The sequence below is a fragment of the Choloepus didactylus genome, chromosome 4 (assembly GCF_015220235.1).
Source record: "Choloepus didactylus isolate mChoDid1 chromosome 4, mChoDid1.pri, whole genome shotgun sequence".
NCBI classification, from domain to species: Eukaryota; Metazoa; Chordata; class Mammalia; order Pilosa; family Megalonychidae; genus Choloepus; species Choloepus didactylus.
Genome location: NC_051310.1, coordinates 66,912,577 through 66,939,532, shown reverse-complemented (window position 1 = coordinate 66,939,532; position 26,956 = coordinate 66,912,577). Strand labels below are relative to the sequence as shown.

General features: G+C 39.3%; 1 protein-coding gene across 1 annotated transcript in view; it reads right to left on the bottom strand.

Moving 5' to 3' along the window:
* HERC2 (HECT and RLD domain containing E3 ubiquitin protein ligase 2) overlaps positions 1 to 26,956 on the bottom strand; it is a 299,399-nt gene that overhangs the window by 177,120 nt on the left and 95,323 nt on the right. Inside the window, exons 8-16 of the mRNA XM_037832807.1 lie at positions 25,333 to 25,443; positions 24,666 to 24,837; positions 17,137 to 17,310; positions 14,026 to 14,214; positions 13,254 to 13,405; positions 7,211 to 7,368; positions 7,010 to 7,123; positions 4,032 to 4,283; positions 358 to 551 (exon numbers count right to left, since the gene is read on the bottom strand). Coding sequence (XP_037688735.1) covers positions 358 to 551; positions 4,032 to 4,283; positions 7,010 to 7,123; positions 7,211 to 7,368; positions 13,254 to 13,405; positions 14,026 to 14,214; positions 17,137 to 17,310; positions 24,666 to 24,837; positions 25,333 to 25,443 — 1,516 coding nt within the window. The remainder of the gene's footprint in view (positions 1 to 357; positions 552 to 4,031; positions 4,284 to 7,009; positions 7,124 to 7,210; positions 7,369 to 13,253; positions 13,406 to 14,025; positions 14,215 to 17,136; positions 17,311 to 24,665; positions 24,838 to 25,332; positions 25,444 to 26,956) is intronic.

Genomic DNA, 26,956 nt, shown 5'->3' with positions numbered 1-26,956 from the left:
TGAATGCTTTCCCCTTAAGATCAGGAACAAGGAAAGGATGTCCACTCACATCATTCTAAACTCATTCTGGAAGGCCTGCCCAAAGCAGTAAGAAAAGGAAAAGATATAAAAGGCACACATATTGCAAAGGAAGAAATAAAACTGCCTCGATTCACAAACAACATGACTGTCTGTGAAGAATACCCCACGGAATCTACGATGAAATTCCTAGGACCATTAAGTGAGTTTAATAAAAGTGTAGTTTTGTATGACTGCAAGATGAAAGAAGCAACAATCAATCCTATTTCTATACACTGGCAATGAATAATTGGAAACCAAACTTTTAAAAAATATCAAACCAAGCCATATTCTCAGTACCTGGGCAGGCCCACAGGCAATCCCAACTATATGCTTCGTATCCAGTCCTGGCAGTGCCGCAGGCTCCGGTTTGGTCACCCGCAAGGTGTCAAAGTGCTGGCACTGATCATTGCTGCCCCAGCTGTGGACCTCACTATCCTCCGTCAAAGCAAGGCAGTGTGTGGAGCCTGCAGCAACATCAATCACTTTTTTCCCTACAAAGAAAGAACAGTGTAGCTTCAGTTCCAATCCTATGACTTTGGTTACAATAAAACCATTCAAATCACCTAGTACTGTGTAGCATCATATAGTTGCACATTCATCACCACAATCAGTTATAGAACATTTTCAATATTTCCCCCCCAAAATTTAAAATATTAAAAAATAAAAAAGAACACCCAACACATCCCACACCCTTATCTCCCCCTATTATTTGTATTTATTTTTGTCTTTATTTTATTATTCATCTGTCCATATACTGGATCCAGGAAATGCTAGGTTTTCACAATCACAAGGTTACAAAATAAAAGCTATAGAGTTATACAATCATACTTCAAGAATCAAGTCTACTGCATTACAGTTCAACCATTTCAGGTATTTCCTTCTAGCTATTCTAATACACTAGAAACTAAAAAGGAATATCTACATAATGCATAAGAATAAAATCCAGAATGACCTCTCAATTCTATTTGAAATCTCTTAGCCACCGAAACTTTATTTTCTCACATTTATTTTCCTCCTGTTGGTCAAGGAGCCATTCTCAATCCCACAATGCCAGAGCCAGGCTCACCCCTGGGAGTCATGTCCCATGTAGGGGACTGGGTAGTAAGTTGATTTGTAGAGCTGGCTTAGAGATACAGGCCACATCTGAGCAACAAAAGAGGTTCTCTGGGGGTGATTCTTAGGCATAGTTATAAGCAGGCTTAGCTTTGCCATTGGAAGGATAAGTTTCATAAATGCAAGGCTCTAGATTGAGGGCTTGGCTTATTAAATTGGGAGCCCCTATTGCTTAAGAGAATAGCAGGACTGTGAACAATTGATTGTATGCTTTGTATGACTGCATGGTATGTGAATATATCAATAAAATTGAAATATTAAAAAAAAAAAGAGAGAGAGAATAGAAGGAATTCCCCAGGTGGGGAAATTTAATAGTTCCACATTTTCCCCCAGTCTGTCAAGGAGACTTTGCAAATACTTTTTTTTATTTTCTGCCCAAAATATTCTGGGATGTACTGGGGTATTATATTAGCCTGTACAAAATAACAAGAACTCATTCTCTATTCTAGGTTGCATGTTATTATGTTGTTTAAATAAACTGACCAGATAGATTAAATTAGATAATGTGCTACAGAAAATATAAATTTTGTACCAAATAAACTTCTTTTTTTGGTCTCACACAGAAGTTGGAGTTTTAAAATACAGTCAATAGCATCCTTTACCCTGTATTCTAATTTACCTTAGTCCTAACCAAGTCCACTTCATTCATATCTCTAATTGTAGTCTGATTTCTGTTTTAGCTTCTTTAATAGTTGCTGTATGTAGTAATGCTGACTTTTAGAGCTGCAAAACTGTAACTGTGAGTCTCATGGGTCACACAGATACCCAAATTTCCAGGGAACTACCAGGTTACAGACAGAGTTCATAATGCATCTCAGAATTTTGAAATAGCAGTTAAAACTCAGGAATAGATGTGACTGCTACAAGAGCTTATAATCTAGGAACATTTAAAATAAGCTTTATTAAACATTCTATACTCCTTAATCATCGATTGCCCAATTTCTGCCCCGTTTCTATCCCTGGATATTCTATGCTTTAGAATTCAATTCTCAGGATTTGGTCATTATAGTTAGTTTATATTAGAGAGCCTTATAATATTTGTTCCTTCATTTTTGGCTTATTTCATTCAATATAATATCCTCAAAAATCATCCACCTAGCTGCATATCTCACGACTTCATTCTTTCTTGCAGCTGCTCAATATTCGACACAGCGCATTTTTAATTAACTATAAGATCATATTCTCTTGTCCCCAGGTACAATCATGCAAGGTATTCCTCTCCAGATTCATCTGATATAAATGCAAAATAATTTTTTTCTATTTAGATAGTGTTAGCCAAGTACTGTATTTTTGCTTACTTTAAGTCTAATGTCATCAACACAAGGGGAATTTCTTAGAAATGTCAACATAAAAAATAATATAGCTGAAAAACTGTACCACAGTAAGGAGAACAATTCTAAGAGCCTAAAGTTCATAAAAAAATTGTTTAAAAAACTTTATCAATAATCATTTTAAATACCCTCCATAATAAGTTATTTCCATACCTAATAAATGCAAATGAGCAAGTTGATTTTCTTTATTAACGGAGACTATAAAATTGAAAGCAGCTGAAATTAAAAGACAATTCCATAATATACTAGTAAATGGCATTACTTTACAGTCTATCTCAGAAGCCTGGAAAAGAATAATCACCATTTGAGCACATATAACTCCTACTCAGCAAGGTATTACAATTCTTTAGGGAAAAAAAAACTGACAGGATAAAGAACCAGCAAGTCCTGCTTAAAAGTCCTACTTTCAAAACCCTTGATAAAGAAATAAAATATAAACAACAGAAAATGTACTAGTGCAGGTAAGAGGCAAACTACAGCCCTTGGGCCAAATGCAGCCCAAAGTCTGTTTTTGTGAATAAACTTTTATTGGAACATAGCCAGGCCCATTTGTTTACACATTACCTATGGCTGCTTTCTTGCTAGGACAGCAGAGGCGAGTAGCTGGGACAGCATTTGGCCCTCAAAACTTAAAATATTTATGATGTGGCCCTTAAAAGTCTGTCTAACCCTGAAACAGACAAAACACTAGACAAACGGCCCCATGTGATATATCTATGACTGACCTCCGCCTTCCTCCCTGCTTTCTTCTCACCTCGCCTGGCTCTTCACCAGCTCTCCATTAGGATGGACATGGCCTACCACACCACAACTGCATGGAAAAATACAGTTCTCCCCTAAAAAGAATCATTCACGTAGTCCACCCACTTCCTGCAGCATAACATCCATAATAAAAATGCCATAGACGCATTTAAAAGCCTATACCTAGCTCCTCTCTCTAGTCTCTTTTCTCCCCACCCTCTCTAATCACACTGGTGGCTCACCACTACAGAAGGCACCATGCATCCACACCTACATTTCTTGGCTCTCATTTGTTCTCTCTACCTAAAATGCAAAGTTGAATGCCTTCTCAACCTAGCAAACTTCTATTCCCCCTTCCAGGCAAATTCAAATGAGACAAGCCCAGGTAGGCCCAATTACAAATCCTTCTCTACTCCAAAAGCTCAATACAGACCCATGGTCTTAGCAATTTCTACAGTGCAACTACCTGTAAACTCACCAAACAGAAGCTAATCTCACTGAATCTGTATTACTGAGCAATGAGATGCCTTCCACAGAAACAACTCCCAAATATTAGTAAAACTAAATGGGTTTTTAATTAAATTTGGTAAGAACAGTTCTAGGCCACTTCTTAACATATACAAACCAATATTCAACTATCTGTAGCTAATAAAATATAGATGAAAACTGCTGATAATGGTCCAGTCACAGAACGTCAGTTAAGGAAAAACAAATTGTAAACTATAAAAGCTTACAAAAGAAACTGCCCCAAAGAGTATTCTTTTGAAGTTTACATTTTACACTCACCTTGCAAGCCTTCCAATAGTTTCGGATAACGAACGTGTTCCTCTGTTCCATGCCCAAGTCTCTGATTGTCACCTTTTCCCCAAGAGTAAACTTGTCCATCTTTAGTCAATGCAATAGAAAACTGACTTCCACAGCGTACTTTGACAATATCCAAGTCTTGAAGTTTTTCAATCAGCTTTGGCGTTTTGCAGCCATCACTACCACCTCTGCCCAATTTCCCATAGTCGCCATCTCCCCAAGACCAAACTTGACCTAAAAAAATACAAATGTATCTAAATAAAGATAATTGTATTTTTTAATGGAAACTTCTTAATGGCTGAAAATAATATAATCACTAAAGCATGCAAATCTAGGCCACCAATGTATATAGTAAACACCTAAGGGATGGTTACTGTCCAAATGAAGTCTAGTTTATACTTCAGGTTATACATAAGCAGTCAGGAAAGGGAAAGGTGGATTTTCTTTTTGTTTCAATTAAACAAGCAAGAAAATCCCGACTTACTACCTTCGGTTCAATCATACTACTTGGACTAATACTCACCACACGCCAAAAAAAACCCTCCATTCCCTTTATAAATCACAATCATGAAGCATGACTGCTCAGTGGGCCTGCACACTTCTGTTCCCATCATGCTGATCAAGAGCTACTGCACAACTGCATTTGTTTGCAATTTTTTATTGTATTTATGTAATTTAATTAAATATTACTTAAACGGAGAAAACACAATTGCAAAAAATAAGCGTAGTTTAGTTTTTTAACTCTGGGAACTAAGTTGAATACTTTGCAAAAACTCAAAAGTGAGATGCTAAAAACAGAAGCTTAAAATTAGGTACAGGTAAAAACTGTAAAACACGAGAAAAGAAATCCTAAGAAATCAGAAGGATTCTGCACTCAAATTGCTCCACAGAGACAAAACTTCTATTCTCTTTTAAATAATCTAAACCAAAATTTGACAAACTTTTTCTGAAAAGACCGGAGGATGATTACTGAAGGCTTTATGGGCCACAAGGTCTCTGCTGCAACTACTCAACTGCACCCTTGCAGCACAGAAGAGGCCAGAGGAAACACGTAAATAGACCAGTGGCTGTGTTCCAAGACAATTCTATCTCCACAATCAGGCCAATTCATGACCTAAACTGAAAATTTTAGATGATGCTGCACATGGTGGCTTGGAGTTATGTACCCCAGAAAAATATGTTCTTAAACTTAATCCATTCCTGTGGGTGTGAACCCATTTTAAATAGGATCTTTTTGATGGATTACTACAGTTAAGGCATGACCCAACTGATTCAGGATGGCTCTTACTCCTATTATTAGAGGCCTTACAGAGAAGGCTTCAGAGGAGAAAGCCACAGGGAGCAGCCAGAAGCTGGAAGTCAACGTAACCCAGAAGAGAAAATAGAAGCCAGGAGACCATCATGTGCACTGCCATGTGACAGAAAACCCAAGGACCAAGAATCGCTGGCAGCCTGGTCCAGAAGTCCACAGTCTTGTGGGAAAAAACATCATCTTGAAGACACCTTGATTTTGGACTTCTAGCTTCAAAACCATGAGCCAATAAATTCCCATTAGTTAAGTCAATGCACTTCATGGTATTTGATTTAGCAGTCAGGAAACTAAAACAATGCACCATTAGGGTAGTTCATGGAAAACAAAACAAAACAAAACAAACAAACAAAAAAATCCCACCAATGCAGCAGATTCAAACCCAAATATTGGAGAACATGTGTACTTTCATCTGCTTTCAGTTAAAATGTCTGCTATTCACATATCCTACTTAACGCTTCCCACTTTCACCAGTGTTCTCAGTGAGCCCACGATCCCAGGTCCAGAATGCATAGGACAGGCGGCTTCCAATCTATGGTTAGTCTCAAACAGTATTTTAACAAGGGATATTTTCCTATAACATCTGCAACAAAGACACACCACTGTCAGGTACATTACTTACACAGTCCAGTCTACTTACACAGACTAAATTCCAGGCAATTTGGTCAACTATCATGCAATTTTACTTAGATAGCAGTTTCACACAAAGAATGCAAGGGCAATATCCTAATGAGGTTTTATTAAGAAAATGTTTCCTGGTTAAAAGTTTTGTAAAGTATACAACTTGCCCAACACTGGATATTTAAGAACAGTAACAGCTACAACAAGATGTCTGACTGAAAGCTTCATGCCAGAAGAAGAAGAAATCTCTCACATGACAGGCGAGAAAATCTTTTTTCTAAGACTCACAACAGCAAAGTCAAGATGATCCTGACAATATCTATGCTTCAGTGATAGTAGGACCTATAGGTATATGAAAGTGCCTGAAACGATCTCTGATCTGTCATATAGGAAACTAACAGAAAAAAGTCAATTCTCAACCTGCAATCAACTTCTTGGGGAGAGAGAGGGCTGAGAGGCTCCCTTGCTTATGCGACAAACAAACCTCCAGGATGCTGAAGACTGCCTCCCACAGTGCCAACAGACAGCCCCCACAATCCTGAGGACAGACCTTACAATGCTAACACACACAATTTGAAAAAATAGAGGTTATTTTAACCACAAAATCTGATAAATGCATCTTCAAATAAAACAAGTACAATCTCACCAATGAAAACAAATGCAAAACTAAATTAAAAGCAAACAAATGATAAAGCATTATTATAAAAGAATATACAAATTCTAAGCAGAGTTTACCACAGGAAATCAAGGGTGGCTGAACATTTGGAAATGTAATAATAATAATCAGATGCCATTTCAGAATGTCAATTATTCTACTTTAACTTTCATTTTAGTGAAAAAATGGAAGGGCAGGACACTAACTAGCTTCTTTTGAGCAAGCCCATCATTTATAGTCTTTAACAGCAGACAACTGGCCAGGGTGCCCTCTTGAGGTTCACTATGCTCCAGATGTACACCCCATCACCCCCTGAAATGTGTGTGCCTCCACATCCTTGAGAGTCTGCCCAAGGGCGGCCCATGTTCTACGTACCGTTCTCAGTCACAGCCAGGGTTTGAGCATCCCCACTACCACACGCCACGTCGATGACCTTCAGTCCTTTAAGCCCAGCTACTAGCATCGGAATGGCCTCATCTTCACTGGAGCCTTCAAACAGATAGGACTTTTGTTACTACAAGTCTCTCAGGAGAGGCAGCTTCCTGTTGCACACTCCGCCCCCCACCGTGGACGCACCATGGCCCAGCCGGCCGTAGTTGCCCCGGCCCCAGGTGTACAGCTCGCCCTCAGCAGTGATGGCCGCACTGTACGTGCTCCCACACGCGATGTGCACAACATGCTTCCCTGCCTGCTTCCCGGAGAAAGCAGAGATCACCTTAGGCTCCTCCAGAGGCCTGTGCAAAGAGGACAAAAGTCAATGACCTTCTAGGCAGTTTTACTTAATGTTAACAAAGAAAGTTCACTATCAGGCATAAACTATCATAGTGCCAACACTGTTTCTCCTTTCAAGTATCTTATAAAATAATTAAGGCACTATATAATTCAAAAACCTAACATCTCCATGACTTTCTGTTAAGTAGGTATCTGATCCCAATCATGGTATCCAGGAGGAGTTCAAAACATTTGTACACAAAAGTTTACAGCAGCTTTATCCATAATAGTCCAGAACTGGAATGTACATGAACTGATGAATAAACACACTGTGGTATACCCATACAATAGAAATACTACTCAGCAATAAAAAGAAATGAACTACTGATGCACACCATAACATGGCTGAATCTCAAAAACATATGCTAAGTGAAAGAAGCCAGAAACAAAATACTACATTATGATTTCATCTATATTAATTTCTAGAAAAGGCAAAATAATAGTGACAGAAAACAGATCAGTGGTTGCCAGGGGCTGGACATGGGGAGACAGGACTGACCACAAAGGGGTACAAAAAAACTTTGGGTATAATAGAAATGTTCTTTATCTTGATCATGGTGGCTACCAGACTATGTATTTGCCCCAACTCATCAAATTGACCTTAAAACTGATTTTACAAATGAAAAGTATAAAAGAATAAGGAGATACTTGGGAGAGGAACCTAAGATGGCGACTAGGTGAGATAGAGAAAAAAACACCTCCATGGAAAACACTAGATAAAAAACCAGAAAGGACCCAGAACACCACTTCCAAAGTAGCACCAGCTGGACAAGTTCTGCTAAAGCCACAGGGAGCGTGCATTTGGTGAAACCAGGAGTCTGCATTCTGAAACGAGTGAGGGAGTAGGCTGAATCCCTCAGCCACGCTGCGTTGGAGGGAAATGGTGGGTTGGACTTTATAAAAAAAATAAAAGAAGCCCGGGAACAGCTGCAGATAAGACGGGAGTGGTCTGGACCAAAGTCTCGGTGTCTGGGGTGGAGGATACCCCTTCCCACACCCACTGCTGATTGTCTCGGGTCCAGGGAAACAAAGGGGAGACACACAACTTGCAGCAGTCTCCCCAGCGGGCGGGGCTATTTCTGCCCAGGCCGAACACACAGCACGGAGCAGAGCCGAGAGGCCCAGCCTTGCAGCCATTGCCCCAGCAGGCAGGGCTGCTCCTGCCCGGGGCCGAGCACACGGCGCAGAGCCAAGCTGGGAGGCCCAGTCTCACAGCCGTCGCCCCAGCGGGTGGGGCTGCTCCTGCCTGGGGCCGAGTACACGGCGCAGAGCCCAGCCAAGAAACCCAGCCTCCCAGCTGTCTCCGCAGCGGGCGGGGCTACTCCTGCCCAGCTGAACACACAGCACAGACCCAAGACAAGAAACCCAGCCTGACAGGGAGTCTTTCCCGCAGCGTCGCTCACACGACACAATATCAGCCGTGGACAGTGGCCTTGAATACACCCACGGCTGACTGTCCCGGAGCTGGGAGAGCAGAGCTGTGCAGAAAGGGGGAAGTTAATGCGTCCCATTCAACCATCTTTGAAGCGGGCTGGGAACGCCCCTACACAGCCTGGTGGCCGAGGGCTTCCCTGGAGGCTGGCACTCACTTGTGACATGGCACAACCCAGCCCCCACCCCCAACAGAGATCCTGGAAAAGCACAGCAGGGAGGGGGGAACTGCTCAGAAATCCCAGGGAACCTATGCCAATACCAAGGACTTTTGTGTCAGCGGGAGAGAACAGCCTTAAATCACCGGGAACACCTGGGAGATCTGATTGTTAAACCTGCCCTTCCTCCCTAACCACTCAGGCACACGCCCCTCATTGAGGGCAGACAGCACCGACGACACACCCAAATTAAGTGCACCAATTGGACCCCAAAAGAATCAGATCCCCACATACCACAAAGTTGGGGAGAACTGACTTGAGGGGAGTAAGTGACTCACGGACACCATCTGCTGGTTAGTTAGAGAAAGTGTATGTCACCAAGCTGCAATTCTAACAAATTAAAGACTCACGGATGCCATCTGCTGGTTAGTAAGAGAAAGTGTACGTCACCAAACTGTGTCTCTGAAAAATTACATCGATATCCTTTTTTTTTTGATACAACTTGAAAGAACCCCATCAAACAAAACAAATGCCAAGAGGCCAAAAACAACAGAAAATCTTAATGCATATGATAAAACCAGACAATATGGAGAATCCAGCTCCAAACACACAAATCAAGATTTCGGAAGAAACGCTGTACCTCACAAAATTAATTAAAGAACTACACTCAAAGAACGAAAACATGGCAAAGGATTTAAAGGACATCAAGAGGACCATGGCCCAGGATATAAGTGCCATGAAGAAGACCCTAGAAGAGCATAAAGAAGACATTGCAAGCGTAAATAAAAAAATAGAAGATCTTTTGGAAATAAAAGAAACTGTTGGCCAAATTAAAGACTCTGGATATTCACAATACAAGACTAGAGGAAGCTGAACAACATCTCAGTGTCCTAGAAATCCACAGAACAGAAAATGAAAGAACAAAAGAAAGAATGGAAAAAAAATTGAAAAAATCTCAATGGATCTCAGGGATACTATAGATAAAATAAAACATCCAAACTTAAAAGACTCATTGGTGTCCCAGAAGGGGAAGAGAAGGGTAAAGGTCTAGAAAGAGTATTCAAAGAAATTGTTGGGGAAAACTTCCCCAACCTTCTGCACAATATAAACACATAAAGCATAAATGCCCAGTGAACTCCAAATAGAAGAAATCCAAATAAACCCACTCCGAGACATATTCTGATCAGACTGTCAAATACTGAAGAGAAGGAGCAAGTTCTGAAAGCAGCAAGAGAAAAGCAATTCACCACATACAAAGGAAACAATATAAGACTAAGTAGTGACTACTCAGTGGCCACTATGGAGGTGAGAAGGCAGTGGCAGGACATATTTAAAATTCTGAGAGAGAAAAATTTCCAGCCAAGAATACTTTATCCAGCGAAACTCTCCTTCAAATCTGAGGGAGAGCTTAAATTTTTCACAGACAAACAAATGCTGAGAGACTTTGCCAATAAAAGACCTGCCCTGCTTCAGATTCTAAAGGAAGCCCTACCAACAGAGAGACAAAGAACGGAGAAAGAGATACAGAGAATTTTAACAGACATATATAGTACCTTACATCCCAAATCACCAGGACACTCATTTTTCTCTAGTGATCACAGATCTTTCTCCAGAAGGGACCATAAGCTGGGACATAAAACAAGCTTCAAGAAATTAAAAAAAAAAAAAATTGAATATACTCAAAGAACATTCTCCAAACACAATGGAATACAAATAGAAGTCAATAATTTTTGAACTATAACTACACTATTTACTTCCTACATGATAAACAATACACAAACTCTAAGGACAAATCAGTGGTTTTGAACTCAATGTAAAATATGTAATTTTAGACAACTATATAAAGGTGGGGGAATGAAGGAGTATAGGAACATAGTTTATGTGCCCTATTGAAGTGAAGGTGGTATCAAAGAAAAACAAGATTGATATGGATTTAAGAGGTTAATTTTAAGCCCCACAGTAAACACAAAGAAATTATCAGGGAATATAACCATAGAGATGAAAAGTAGAGTTTGGGATAAGAGAAATGGGGGAAGGGGCAATGGGGAGTTAAGAAAGGAGTGTAGGGTTGCTGTTTGAGGTGAAGGGAAATTTCTAGTAATGGATGGTGGGAAAGAGCATAACATCATTCTAAATGTGATTAATCCCACTAATGGAATGCTAGGGAGGGGGTGGAATGGGAAGATTTAGGCTGTATATATGTTTCCACAATTGAAAAAAGAAAAAGAAAAAAAAAAAGTTTAACTAGACGACAATTGAATGCTAAGGATGAACTTGGATGGGATTGGAGAGCGCAGGACAGGTGGCTCGAAGGGACACAGTTGAGACATAAGGAAAAGGAAATATAGACTGTAAGCATTGTATCATTGTTGAATCTCTTGTACTTCTTAGCTGTGCTTAATGGAATTACATAAAAGAATGTTCTTGTTCATGGGAAGTACATACGTGAATTATAGTGTATGTTCAAGGATGTGTGCAGCTAACTCTCATATGTACAGAAGACAGAGAAATATATGATGGATGATAGATAGGGAGGGAAAGAAACAGTGATGTGACAGCATGTTAAAGTTGGTGGATTGAGCTATCGGGGGAGGGGGATCAGGGTATGATGGAATTCTGTGTATGAGGCTAGTATTGTTTTTGCAACTATTCATGTAACTTTGAATTTATTTCAAAATATAAATAAATAAATAAATAAATTTTTAAAAAAAAGCATACTTGAAAAAAAAAAAAAAAAGAATAAGGAATAGGACAGAAAAGTCTTTCTTCTTACTAGAAGAAATTTTCAAAATTAGCCAAATATCCTAGGTTTACGATCTAGAGTATGTTCGAGTATGTTCACTGTTATTGATAACATTTTCTTGAGTGTCTACATAAGCCCATTCTAGCCTATCCAAAGACATGGCTTACTCACTTTGTAACCCACCATTCTGCAAAAAACACATATACTGGCATATGCACAGCCAAATGACTCTACTCTGGCACAACCTGTCCCTTCTTGCTTCAGCTTGTTTCGCCTCTCCCAACAGCTTCTCTCCAACTCCTGCCGTCTATACTGATTCCATTTTCTTCCTGGAAGTCCAACAGCAATGGAAAAACTACCACAATCTAGCAGTTAATCTCAGCTAAATATGGTTTCATTATGATATATTTACATATACTAAATAATAAATAACATAAATGAGGTAAAGAAGAATAGCAGGCTTAACATGCAAGTGTCTACCTTGCTCCCGATGGGAAGATCACCTGTGACACCTTCCCAGGTATATGTACCCCACACCAGCCATACCCCTCCTGCCAGTTTGAGGATAACAGCTCTAAATTTCATGTTTATTATCTCTTTGATTTCCATTATAGTTTTGCCACATTTGTCCAAATCTCTTACAACAATGGTTAAGTCTGAATGTTTCTGAACTCTGTATACATGCATCCTACATTTATCATTCATGGTTTTTTAGACTCTTCCCTATCGATGGTGTGCAGCAGCAAAACATTCATTTCCAGGTGACGGGAAGTAGAGATTCCACCATATGGACAGATAACACCGAGCCTTGCCAGCCTCCACCGTGAACATGTGGGCAGAGTCTAGATGGCTGCACTTTCAATCCTGCCACTGTCCACCTCCTCTGTAGGTCTCTAAGGCCTGCTGAGTAGGGTTGCTGAGTTGGTGCATATAGGCATCTTCAATTTCATTTTAATGCCAAAGCTTTTTCACCAGTTTCAATTCACAACAGTAACAGAGAAAAGAGTTCCCACGGCTCCAGAGGACCTGTCAGACCTCTCAATTTTTACAACCTTGCATTTTTACCTTAACCATTTTCTGTTTATTTCTGCTCTCTCAAAGTAATCAAAAGCTTCCACCAAATAAGAGAATACTAAGAAATTAATTTCAGTACTTTTGATAATGACGTTATGGTTTTAAAAAGCAGGTACCTTATCTGTTAGAGAGATGTTGAAGTATTTATGAATGAAATGATAGTTGTATGGGATGTACTTTAGAAAACTCCATGATGGGAGGAGGGGGTGGTGGTGAGCAGACAGAACAAGAGGAGCACAGGGCAGGTAGACATTAAAGCCAGGGGAAAGGACCACAAAGGCCTGTGCTAGGGCAGAGCCCTGCAGTGTCACCAAGGAGCGAAACATCACACCCTATCCATGCCCAATTCTGCATGGCAGGTGACTTTAAAAACTAGCAACCACATTATTTCCCATCCTGTTTTAGATACAGCAATGTGAAAGGAGAGTGGCATCATACGCACACGGTGTCTCCGTGGCCCAGTCTTCCACCGTCCCCACAGCCCCAGGAGTAAACCTCTCCAGTGGCTGCCAAGGCCAGGTAATGGTGACCATCAGAATGCGCAGCAATCTTTACAATGTTTCTAGAGGCAAGACCCTGGACCAGCTGTGGGGCCTAAAAAGGTAAAAATAAGAAGTCAGACTAGCAACCAATACAAAGATAATGAAAATAGCATGACTTTCTTCAATGGCTTATCTAACTTTAACAAACCCAACTCTTAACTGAAAGACAGGAGCCTCTGACAGCCAGCCTCATTTTCTCCACTCCACCCTGCCCAACATCAGCAGAACCATAGCTTCTTCCAGCTGCCCACCTGCTTGCCTGGGCCAATGCTAAGTCAGCACAGGCCACCCGGTGTGATGAAAACACTCAGCTCGAGGGAAGAACACCTGTCCTTTAAGAGAAACATGCACCTTCCGATTTGTCACCTTCCCATGAGGCCCAATTCATTCATGTTATCTGCAAGCTCCCAAAGTCAAATGAGTTTACACACATGGGAATCATTATTAGCAGTGATTTTCCCTATAAGGAGTTCCTGATCTTAACAACTAAGAAATTCCATCCCCTAACAATGATTTTAAGATGATAAAACAGAACATATTATACAATGAAGAAAAGCTTATAAATCTTCAGAAATCAAACAACTTAGAGAAAGATTAAACCTTGATAGCATCCTTCCTAGGGAACGTGCCCAACATGGAGTGTATGCAAGGTATACCACAGGGAACACTTACCAACGTGTCACTATTATATGTCTGTGTGTACACACGGCCATTCCGCGATAAGATCAGGAAGCGCTTCTCTGCGCAGGCAATCTGCGTGACCCCCAGGTTGGCAAGGCCTTCACACTGAATTGGACCAATCACGTTGGCATAGTATTTCCATCCTATTAACCCCCAACCTATGACCTCTTGCAACGATCCCTGAAAGTAAGTAAACATTCACTTTATAGCAACATGAAAATTTCCTTCTCAGTCAAAAGAAAGAATAACTTACTCTATAACGCTGGGATACTAGAAGCTTAAACAAAGTAAAAGAAGGAGTTACTATTCAAAACATAAAATAATTCATAATATTCTTAAACATAAAAACATCAGTTAACACATAAGATGAAGTAATTGAACAGTTTATCTCTTATATAGCATTTCATTTAATAGGGCCCCATTTAAACTACAAATGAACCTTAAACAATTTGAGTAGCACACTTCTGGCAACAACCCAGGTGCCCACCAATAGGAAACTGTACTAAAAAATTATGATACATCCACAAATGGAATACTATGCAGCTTTAAAAAAAAAATAAAGCCAGAAACTCTCTTTAAAGCCAGGATTACTCTCTGGGTAGCCTTGGCAAAGTTAGCTATCCTTCTAAACTGTGGTTTTCTCATCTATACCATGGGGTGACTGCTGGGACAGATAAGACCATGTGTGTGAGGTCCTCCGTGAGTTCACTGTACAAATGGCTGCTCCTTCCATTAGCAGGTGACCATCCTTGTCACTACAACTAGCTTGTAATGGACAGCCCATTTTCAGAGGTTCTAGTGCAGAGGGCAGGCTGGAATACAGTTGTGTGGATAAAGGTGAGCTCTCTGGGAACATCTCCTGAACCTGGAACTTGGGACAGCAGGTTGGTTCAGCTTGCTCACCTATAAAACATGATAAAGACTTGCTTCCTGAGGCAGACAGGAGGTCATCTAGGAGAACTCAGGAAGGGATACAGCGCCCGGCACATCATGAGCATCCTATCACTGCACACCACTACCATCCTAAACTCCGTAGGGGCAGCCACGGGACCTCCCAGGCACCCACAATCACGCGGCACCTGCCCTGCACCTTTTAAAACCAAGTGACACTGCCCTCCCCCCTACGTGGGATCAGACACCCAGGGGAGTGAATCTCCCTGGCAACGTGGAATATGACTCCTGGGGAGGAATGTAGACCCGGCATCATGGGACGGAGAACATCTTCTTGACCAAAAGGGGGATGTGAAAGGAAATGAAATAAGCTTCAGTGGCAGAGAGAATCCAAAAGGAGCCGAGAGGTCACTCTGGTGGGCACTCTTATGCACACTTTAGACAACCCTTTTTAGGTTCTAAAGAATTGGGGTAGCTGGTGGTGGATACCTGAAACTATCAAACTACAACCCAGAACCCATGAATCTCGAAGACAGTTGTATAAAAATGTAGCTTATGAGGGGTGACAAGGGGATTGGGAAAGCCATAAGGACCACACTCCACTTTGTCTAGTTTATGGATGGATGAGTAGAAAAATAGGGGAAGGAAACAAACAGACAAAGGTACCCAGTGTTCTTTTTTACTTCAATTGCTCTTTTTCACTCTAATTATTATTCTTGTTATTCTTGTGTGTGTGCTAATGAAGGTGTCAGGGATTGATTTGGGTGATGAATGTACAACTATGTAATGGTACTGTGAACAATCGAAAGTACGATTTGTTTTGTATGACTGTGTGGTATACGAATATATCTCAATAAAATGAAGATTAAAAAAAAAAAAGACATAATGCTGAGCAAAATAAGCCAGGCACAAAAAGAGAGATATTGTATGTTACCACTAATGTGAATTCTGTGAAAAATGTACAATGTTTTATACTGTAGAATGTAGGGGACCTAGAGATACCAATTAGTGGAGGGGGAATGATAATCTAATAAGAACAGATAAACTATGGAGGGTAATCTCAATGTTATGGGAATGCTCAGGAATGATTATGGTTTGTAAACTTTCTTGGATATAGTAAGATCAAGTTGGAAGCAATAGAGTTATTTTAGGTTTTTTTTTTCTCTTATTCCTTTGTTTTCTTAGGGGTTGTTAATTTTCTTGGGGTATGGAAGGAACATGTTGGAAGCAATGTAGTTATTTTAGATTATTTGTTTTTCTTACTCCTCTGTTTGGACATGGTTTATTAATTTTCTTGGGGTATGGTAGGAACATATTGGAAGCAAAGTAGTTATTTTAGGTTATTTGTTTTCCTTAATCCATTGCTTTGTTTGAAATGTTGTGGGGTTTTTTTGGTTGTTGTTTGCCTGTTTGTTTTTAATTTTTTGATAAACAAAGTTAAAAAATTGAAAAAAAATCAGTAGAAAAATGGGAGTAAAAACTAAATGACAAATAGGGTGGGATGGGGGGATGGTTTGGGTATTCTTTTTTCACTTTTATTTTTTATTCTTATTCTGATTCTTTCTGATGTAAGGAAAATGTTCAGAAATAGACTGTGGTGATGAACGCATAACTATATGATCATACTGTGAACAGTTGATTGTATACCATGGATGACTGTATGGTTTGTGAATATATTTCAATAAAACTGAATTTAAAAAAAAAAAAAAAAAAGAGTATAGGGACAGGTTTGTGGATGGATGAGTGGAAAGGTGTGGGAAGGAAACAAACAAACAGACAAGGGTGCCCAGTGTTCTTTTTTACTTTAGTTGCTCCTTTTCACTTTAATTATTATTCTGATTATTTTTCTGTGTGTGGTAATGAAGGTGTTGGGGATTGATTTTGGTAATGAATGTACAACTATGTAATGGTACTGTGAACAATCAAATAAACAATTTGTTTTGTATGAAAAAAAAAAAAAAAAAAAAAAAACCAAGTGACAAGAGAGGCTACACATACGAAGGCCAAAATGTCGGTGCTAAAGACAAAACTGAGGTCACTCATATACTCATAATGAACACAGAATACCTTAAACTGAACACATTTTTTAAAGTTATCAACCAGCTCCCAGCCCCAGTATCACACAAAGGTAAGTATCACACCAATCTATAGAATGAGAATCTGTGGTGTTATTAATGACAAAACACACAACGAACACTGCTACAGCAGTACCTTATGAGATGTTGGAGAGCTACACAAAGGAGGCATGCAGGGAGTCGCCAGGCGGTCTAGATGGGCCATGACAACAACCGCCGTCTGTCGTAAATCGATGGCTAGCTCATTGTCTTGTGGTAGAGTAAGATACCTCAGAAAACTCTCATTGGGACTCAGAGGGCCAGATAAGAGCTGGATAAGAAATGTAGGCAAACATCTTCAGAAATGTTGGGAAAAAATTAAAAGTAACACAGTGATCCTTTAACCTCTCTTTATATTTTGGTATTTATAGATAGGCAATATTTTTGCCACCAAATGATAAATGTTGACTATACACTTATATGATACATCTAAATATTTATAACCTTATTATATACATTTATACAATGTTGACTACATACATATCCATGCAGTCATTTATTACACCAAAACACAAGTTCAAGCTCATGTGTAGCCTTCACACACACTTAACACAGCCAGGACCAATCTCCAGGACATGGGCCACAGGGGGCCCTCCAAGGAATGCAGAAAAAGCCCTGTGGTGACACAGCTCAACAGCTCAAACCAACTTTAAAAAATAAAAGAAAAAACACCTATTTGAATTTAAGTGGTACTTCCTGGAGAAAACATAATTTTATAGAAAATTAAGTTTCAAATAAAACTAAAGCAAAATCTTGCCAGAAAAAAATTGTAAGATTGCACATCTATTCTAAAGAGAAGCTGTCCCAGGAGTGAGGATGGCAGGGCCAGTGGAGCCAGTGCCACAATCCAACCCTGTTCCTGCAGCCACATGGGCAGGTCCTCCTTCCAGGTAAGCCTCATGTCTGCACCTGGATGGGACAGCCACAGAACTGACCGCAGTGGCTGTGGTGAGGAATGACACATCGCTGACATCGTGCCCACAGGAACGGTCAACAAAGAGAACTACAATCCACAATGCTGTTTTCAGAATTAGGTCTATGTTGATGATGAAGCAGGTGTTCACCAATCTAAGTGGGATGTTTTGCAAACAGCAGCATTAGCAAACCAAAACATAATAAAAGCATAATAGCGGTGGGGGGTGATTCAGGACAGGGGGTTGACATGGGGTAGAAGATAAGGACTTATCTGGTTCTCTATCCATATTCTCAAATGAATAAAAGAAGGAGAAACCTATTCACAAGAGGACTAGAGGAGTTGTTTGTTGTTCACGTGGACAAACTGACATTTTGCTACATCATATCCTTTGAACCAGGCACATGACTTTTTTTTTAAATTAGAGAAGTTGAGGTTTACAGAACAATCATGCATAAAATACATGATTCTCATATACCATCCCATGTTTCTATAAATATACTATTAAAGTTCATGATTTACAAAGTTTCTGTAATTTAGATCCATGGATTTTTTTTTTAATTTTGTTACTGCATATACAACCTAAAATTTCCCCTTTGAATCAAATTCATATATATATTTCAGTGCTGTTAACTGCATTCACAATGTTGTGCCACCATTCCCCCAGGCATTACCAAAACATTTCCATCATTCCAAATAGGAACTAGGTACATTTTCATCTCTAACTTCCCATTCCCTAACTCCCATTCTCTAACTTCCCATCTCTAACTTCCCAACCCACTGACTGATAACAGATTATAAATTATGACTCTCAGTTTGCTTATTCTAAATGCCTGTATCAAAGAGATCACAGAATATTTGTCCTTTTGTGTCCAGCTCATTTCACTCAACATGATGTCTTCAAAGTTCATCTACGTTGTCACATGTATCAGGACGTCATTCCTTTTTATGGCTGAATAATATTCCACTGTGTGTCTATACCACATTTTGTTTATCCATTCAGCGGCTGATGGACACCTGGGTTGCATCCATTCTTCCAGTTTGCTAATGCTGCTGTTTGCAAAACATTAGAAATGGATTGGCTTTTATAAAGGGGGGTTTATTTGGTTGCACAGTTAATAGTCCTAAGGCCCTAAAAGTGTCCAAACCCAGGCATAAACCTGAGTGTACCTTCAATGGAGAAAGGCCTTTGGCGTCCAGAAAACCTCCGTTAGCTGAGAAGGCATGTGGCTGGCATCTGCTGATCCCGGGTTGCGTTCCAGCCTCTCTCAGCTTCTCTGCATTCTTCAAAATGTTGTTCTTGGAGTGTTTGTCCTCTCTTAGCTTCTCCAGAGCAAAGTGTCAGCAAAAGTCTGCTTTCAAAGGTCATCTCCAAAATGTCTCTGTAAGCTGCAGCAGCATCCGGGCATGCGTGGCTCTTTTTAAAGCACTCCGGTAAATAAATCAAGGCCCACCCTAAATGGGTGGTGCCACACCTCCATGGAAATAATCCAATCAAAGGTATTACCCACAGTTGGTGGGTTACATCTCCAAGGAAACAACACAATCCAAAGGTTCCACCTAATCAAAGACTAAACACTTCTGCCCCATAAGATTGCATCAAAGAACATGGCATTTTGGGGGACAAAATACATCCAAACTGGCACATCCATCATTCAGCAATTGTGAAAAATGCCACCATGAACATCAGTGTGCAAACATCTGTTCAAATTCCTGCATTCAATTCTCTCAGGTATATACCTAAAAGTGGGACTGCTGGATCATATGGTAGTCCTATACTTGGCTTTCTGAGGAACAGCCAAACTGTATTCCACAGCAGTTCCTCCATTTTACATGGCCACCAGCCAATAAATGAGTGTTCGTTTTTCTCTGCATCCTCTCCAATGCTTGTTATTTTCTATTCCTTAAATAGGAGTGAATCTAAGGGGTATAAAATGGCAACTGTTGGTTCTGATTTGCATTTCCCTAATGGCTAAGGACACTGAGCACCTATTCAGGTGCTTTCTGGCCATTTGTATTATCTTCTTTGGAGGAATGTCTTTTCAAGTCCTTTGCTCATTTTTGAATTGAGTTGTTGGTCTTTTTCTTGATAAGTTAAAGGATCTCTTTATATATACTGAATATTAATCCTTCATCGGATATGAGGTTCCCAATACTTTCTCCCATGGTGTAGGTTGTCGTCTTAACTTTCATAATGAAATCCTTTGAGGAATAACGGTTTCTAATTTTGATGAGGTCCCATTTATCCATTTTTATTTTTGTTGCTTGTGCTTTAGGTCTAAGTCTAATACTACTGACTAACAAAAGGTCCTAAAGATGTTCCCTACATTGTGTTCTAGGGTTTGATAGTTCAACAATTTATATTAAGGTCTTTGATGCATCTTGAGTCAATTTTTATAAATGCTGTGATGAAAGGGTCCTCTTCTTTTTTGCAAACGGAGATCCAGTTTTCCAAGCACCATTTGTTGAAGAGGCTATTCTTTACTAATTGAGTGGTGGTTGCCACCTTCTCAAAAATGAGTTGGCCATAAAGTGAGGGTGGATTTCTGAATTCCATTGGTCTACATGTCTTTCCTTGTGCCAGTACCATGCTGTTCTGTTATTACTGTGGCTCTGTGATAAGTTTTAATATTCGGAAAGTGGGAGTCCTCCAACTTCACTCTTCTTTTTCAAGATGGCTTTAGGTATTCAGGGCCCCGTCCCCTTCCACATATGTTCATGGCTGGCTGTTCCATATCTCAAAAAGGTTGTTGAAACTTTGATTCGGATTGCACTGAATCTATAAATTGCTTTGAGTGGTACTGACATCTTAGTGATATTTAGTCTTCCAATCCATGAACATGGATATCCTTCCTTTAGTTTAGGTCTTCATTAAACTCTTTTAGCAGTGTTTTGTAGTTTTCTCTGTACAAGTCCTTCATATTTTGGTTAGATATACTCCTAGATATTTGATTCTTTAGTTACCATTGTGAATGGAATTCTTTTCTTGATTTCTTCCTCTGATTGTTCACTGCTTGTATACAGAAACAATACTGATGTTTTTAAATTTTTTTTAATTTAATTTTATTGAGATTGTTCACATACCATACAATTATCCAAAGATCCAAAGTGCACAATCAATTGCCCACAGCACCGTCATACAGCTGTGCATCTATCACAATTAATTTTTTTTCCAATTTTTAGAACATTTTCATTACTTCAGAAAAGAAATAAAGACAAAAAAAGAAAACACAATTCCTTCCATACCCCTAACCAACCCCCCTCCATTACTGACTCATAGTATTGGTATACTACATTTGTTACTGTTGATGAAAGAATGTTAACATGCTACTAACTGTAGTACATAGTTTGCAATAGGTATATCTTTTCCCTCTATATCCCTCTATTATTACCTTCTAGTTACAGTAGCATATATTTGTTCTAGTTCATGACACATTTCTAATATTTGTATAGTTAATCACGGACATTGTCCACCATAAGATTCACTTTTCTAAACGTTCCCATCTTTTAACCTCCGATTTTTCCTTCTGGTGATATAAGTGACTCTGAGCTTCCCCCTTTCACCACATTCAGCACTGTTAGTTATTTTCACAACGTACTACCATCACCAAACATTTAAGTTCAACCTAGTTGAACATTCTGCTCATAATAAGCAACCGCTCCACATTCTTTAACCTCATATTATATTCTGGTATTTCAAGTCTGTGTTTACATATTATAATTAGTTCATATCAGTGAGACCATGCAATATTTGTCTTTACGTGTCTGACTTACTTCACTCAATGTAGTGCCCTCAAGTTTTCTTCATCAACCCATTTTTGTTTTTTGTTTTTAAGATGGTTTTGTTCACCCACCACACTTTACCTCCTAAGTAAACAATTTATGTATTCAGCACCATCACCACTATCTAAAGACATCTCTGTTTCTTCCACAAAGGAGGAGGAAGAGTCAAAGAAGTTAGAGAGACAAAGGAAAAGAAAAAGAAAGAAAAAAAAACAATGACAGCTAAAAAGCAACAAAAGGAAAGACAGGATTAAACTAAAGTACAATAAAAGAGTCAGACAACATCACCAATGCCACGAGTCCCATACCCCTCCCTTATGTCCCCCTCTTATAGGCATTTAGCTTTGGTATATTGTCTTTGTTACATTAAAGGAAGCATAACGCAATGTTTCCTATAACCACAGACTCTAGTTTGCATTGATTCTATCTTTTTACCCAACACCACCCTATTTTTAACATCTTGCAATGCTGACATTCGTTCTCCTTTGTGTAAAAACATATTTGTACCTTCTATCACAACTGTTGAGCACTCTAGGTTTCACTGAGTTACACAGTCCCAGTCTTTCTTTATAGCCTTCATCTCTTTTGCCATATCTTCCCTGAACTCATTGATTTGGTTTTTTATTTGATTTAGCATATTTCTTTGAAAATCTTTAATAGATTGTTTCATTAAAATGAAACAGTATCTCGACTGTAACTTGATTGAGGTTAAGTTTGTTCCTCTGACTGGGCCATATCTTCATTTTCCCTAGTATAGATTGCAGATTTCTGTTGTCTAGGCATCTGGTTTTCTTGATTACCTCAATCAGATTTTCCCAGACCAGAAGTGTCTTCTGGTTCTTTATGGTCAGTAGTCACTAAAAGCCTCCGTCTGCTTGTTAGGGGTTTGTAGCTTGTATTCAGCAGCCCACATTTGTTAATTAAAACCCCAGCTGGAGCTCAGCTGAGCTATATTCACATGGAGAGAACTGCTTTCTACCACAGTGAGGTTTTGTAGCTCAGCTTGCTGTAGGGGGAGGGGGCTCCCAGCGCGGTTCCGCAGTTTCAACACACAGATTTTATGCTGTGATCTCAGACATTCCTCGAAATCCAGGTTGGTGCACAACATGTGGACAGTCATGGTTGTCCTCCAGCAGTTACTCCAAATTATTTACTAGTTGTTCCTGGTTGATTATTAGTTGTTCAAGGGGACTAAATAAACTCCACTTCTCTCTATGCCACCATCTTGCCCCCCAATCCTCACTACTGATTTTTGAGTGCTGATCTTGTACCCTGCCACTTGGCTGAATTCATTTATCAGCTCAAAGAGCTTTTCTGTGGAGTTTTCAGGATTTTCTGTATATAGGATCATATCATCTGCAAACAGGGAAAGTTTCACTTCTTCCTTTCCAATCTGGATGCCTTTTATTTCCTTTTCTTGCCTAACTGTTCTGGCAAGAATTTCCAGTACTATGTTTAATAATAGTGGTGAAAGTGGGTGCCGTAGTCTTGTTTCTGATAGAGGGAAAGCTTTCAGTCTTTCACCATTAAGTAGGATGTTAGTTGTGGGCTTTTCACATATGCCCTTTACCCTGCTGAGGAAGTTTCCTTCTACTCCTAGCGTTTAAGCGTTTTTATCAAGAAAGGGTGCTGTATTTTATCAAATGCCTTCCTCACATCAATTGAGATGGTCGTGTGTTATTGTTTTTTTTCCCTTAGTTCTTTTAATGTGCTGTTGTTGCACTAATTGATTTTCTTATGTTGAACAAACTTTGCCTACCAGGGATAAATCCCACTTGATCACGGTATATAATTCTTTTAATATGCTGTTGGATTCGGTTTGCTAGTATTTTGTGGAGGATTTAGGCATGTGTATTCATAAGAGATACTGGTCTGTAGTTTCCTTCCCTTGTAGTATCCTTATCCAGCTTTGGTATCAGAGTGATGCTGGCCTTGTAAAATGAGTTAGGGAGTGTTCTCTCCTCTTCAATTTTTTGGAAGTGTTTGAGCAGAATTAGAGTAAGTTTTCTTGGAATGTTTGGTAGAATTCCCCTTTGAAACCACCTGGTCCTGGGCTTTTCTTTGTTGGGATGTTTTTAATTACTGATTTATTCTTTTTACTAGTAATTGGTTTGTTGAGATCTTCTTGACTCAATGTAGGTAGTCAGTGTTTTTCTAAGAATTTGTCCATGTCATCTAGGTTATCTAATTAATTGCCATACAGTTGTTCATAGTATCCACTTACAGTCCATTTCATTTCTGCATAGTCAGTACTAGTGTTCCATTTCAAGCACTCATCCTTCTCTCAACTCTAAGCACCACCTCCTGATGTTATCTGTTCCAGACATCATTGAGGAACTACTCGAGCCTCTTCTTTTGCCCTTAATACTGTCAGGACTTTCACCCATCTTCCTTTCTCTACTAACTCCTTTAAGTAACTGAGCTTGCCTTTTTTTTTTTACATTTTCTGTAACATCTAAAATTCACTCCCCATCACATCAAATACACAATATGAGTAGCTGCTAAGAACACACACACTAAACCCATGGACACAAAGGGCTCGACAGCTCTCACAAAGCAGAAAGAGCCCTGAACTGTCCACATGGCAGAGGGCAGGTCTCCCCAAAACTACAAGATGAATGTAACAAGATATAAATTCCTCCTATTTAACACACACAACTCAAAAACAAAGGACACAGAGCACCCCAGGCTATAGAGTAGAGCTGGCTCCAGCTACCTCTTAGCTACATTAAAGAATACTAATCTGTATCAACTGTTAACTGCCACCATGACCTACCACTCCTGTCTCATGTGACACACTGCTGTGATCCCCAAGTGTACACTCTCCCCAAAAGAAAAACCCCTCCAGACACGCACTCGAGTGTTATTTATCACAGTTTATTTGAAAATGACAAAAATGAAGAGTGCCCCAAGTTAGTGATGGTACTCACATTTGTGTCACCATCTGTATGAGGTGTGTCTTTACAGCAGACAATGCTCTGGAACCTCTGCAGCAATGGGAGGAGGGGGGCGCTGGTTCCCTGTGCTGAGCGTTCATTGTCTGTCTCCTGTGTCCCACTGTCCCACAATTGTAGCAACAACATGATGGCAGACAGCATTTGGCTAAAAGAGAAAATATATTTATTCTTTAGTAAAAACACCCTAACATTTTTTTGTAGTAAGTTGACAAAAATAACAGCAAGAAGCTAAACAAAACTGATGAAATACTCTCAATTTGAATGGAAACTAAAATAATGTCATGGCAACAATTCCTAGCAATAAAATCACTGAATCAGCACCAAGATTTTACCATTCAAATAGCTCTTTCTACAGGGGATATCTACTACCTTTATATTAATAGAATAAATTAATTATTTTAGGAAAGCAAAGAGAAAAAAGGAACACTTCCTAAGAGTCTAGAAAACTGGGCATAAACAGAAGTGAAAAAACCTGATTGTACCTGGATTCGAAAGAGAGGGCCCTTTGAAATGATTCTCTGATTTCAGAACAACGCACATTTGCTAAAATAACAAACTATTAAATGAAACATTATAAAATGCAAACTATTTCTGGCTGCAGAGGCAATTCCCTGACATGCTCCTGCCTGTGTCCCCTCACCTCAGCGTGCCTCTCTGCACAGCCAGCTCTAACAAGATGGCCAGGGCTAAGTGCTGGTCCTGCAGGGGGATGCTTCCCGGTCCTTTGATGCCAGGTGCTCCGTGAACATCTCTGAAAGGACAGCAGGAGGTGAAGGAAAGAGCAACATCAGAGAGCAAGGGCATGCTTAAAATAATACTAAAATATTAAATTAATTATATTCTCTCTCCCATGGGAAAAAGTTTTTTAATATGAAAAAATAAGCTTAGACTTGCGACTCAAATTTATTCAGAAATTTTCAAGTATAAAATTAACTTGTAAGAGACACTACTTAAAGTATTAATTCATATTCAATAACATACAATTACATTAGAAGACACATTCCAAACTTCTGAAGCAAAAATTTATATCCTTATTCAAGACTTGACTAAAAAAAATGTTTAAATGTTTTTCCAGTTTCAATGAACTAAGGTTCATTCTCCTATAGAACTGATGAAGAACCAATTTTTCAAAGTACCTAAGAATCTATACACAAAATAGCTATGCTTATTTTTACCTCCGATCAAAAATATTTTCAAATTTTTTTCATTATCCAATAATAAACAAGTTTTCTTAACCTAAGGGGGGAAGGGCAGGGGGAATGACCTCATGACATCATCACTACAGTTGAATTTTTTGAAATGAATTCCAGGCCTATTTTTTAGGGTCCCCCAGCCTCAAAATTGTGTAGTTGTGAGGCATGCAACTAGGTGAATGAACCTTAAGGACAACATGTTGAGTGAAATAAGTCAGAAACGAAAAGACAAATATTATATGGACTAAACAATATGCGCAAATTCTGAGAAATGAATCCAAGAGCATAGGTTATCAGTGGAAAGCTTATGGTAAAGGTTCCTAGACTGTAAGCTCTCACAGCAGTCACATCTATTCCTGACTTATTATAGTTATCTACAAATTCTGAGATGCTGAGCTCTTTGTGAATAACCTGGTCATTCCCTGAAACTTTGGGTATACGTGTGACACCTGAGATTGAGAGCTAGAGTTCTGTAGCTATGAAAGTCAGCTTTACCCCATACAAAAACTATTAAAAAAAAAAAAAAGCTGAAAAACAGATCAGACTTCAATTAGAGATATGAATGAAGCTGATATGGTTAGGACTAAGGCACATCAGACTAAAGGGTAAAGGACGATATTGCTAAGTTTTAAAACTTCAACTTCCGTGTGAGACCAAAGGAAGAGATGTTTATTTGGTGCAAAATTTGTATCTTCTTTAGCAAATCATCTAATTTAACCTGTATGGTCAGTTTATTCTAATACCATAATTACATGAAACACTGAATAGGGAGTGAGATCTTGTGGGCTTGTACAGATTAGTGTGATATTCTGATACAACCCAAAGGTATTTGTGCAGAAAATAAACAACTATTTGCAAAGTCCCCTTGAGGGACCGGGAAAAATGTGGAAATATTAAACTTCCCCACCTGGGGAATTCCTGATACTCTCACAAACATTGGTGACTACCAATTTAATAGGCCAAGCCCTAGATCTTCAGGCTTGCCGTTATGAAACTTATTCCTGCAAAGGAGAAGCTAAGCCTACTTATAATTATGCCTAAGAGTCATCCCCAGAGAACCTTTTTTGTTGC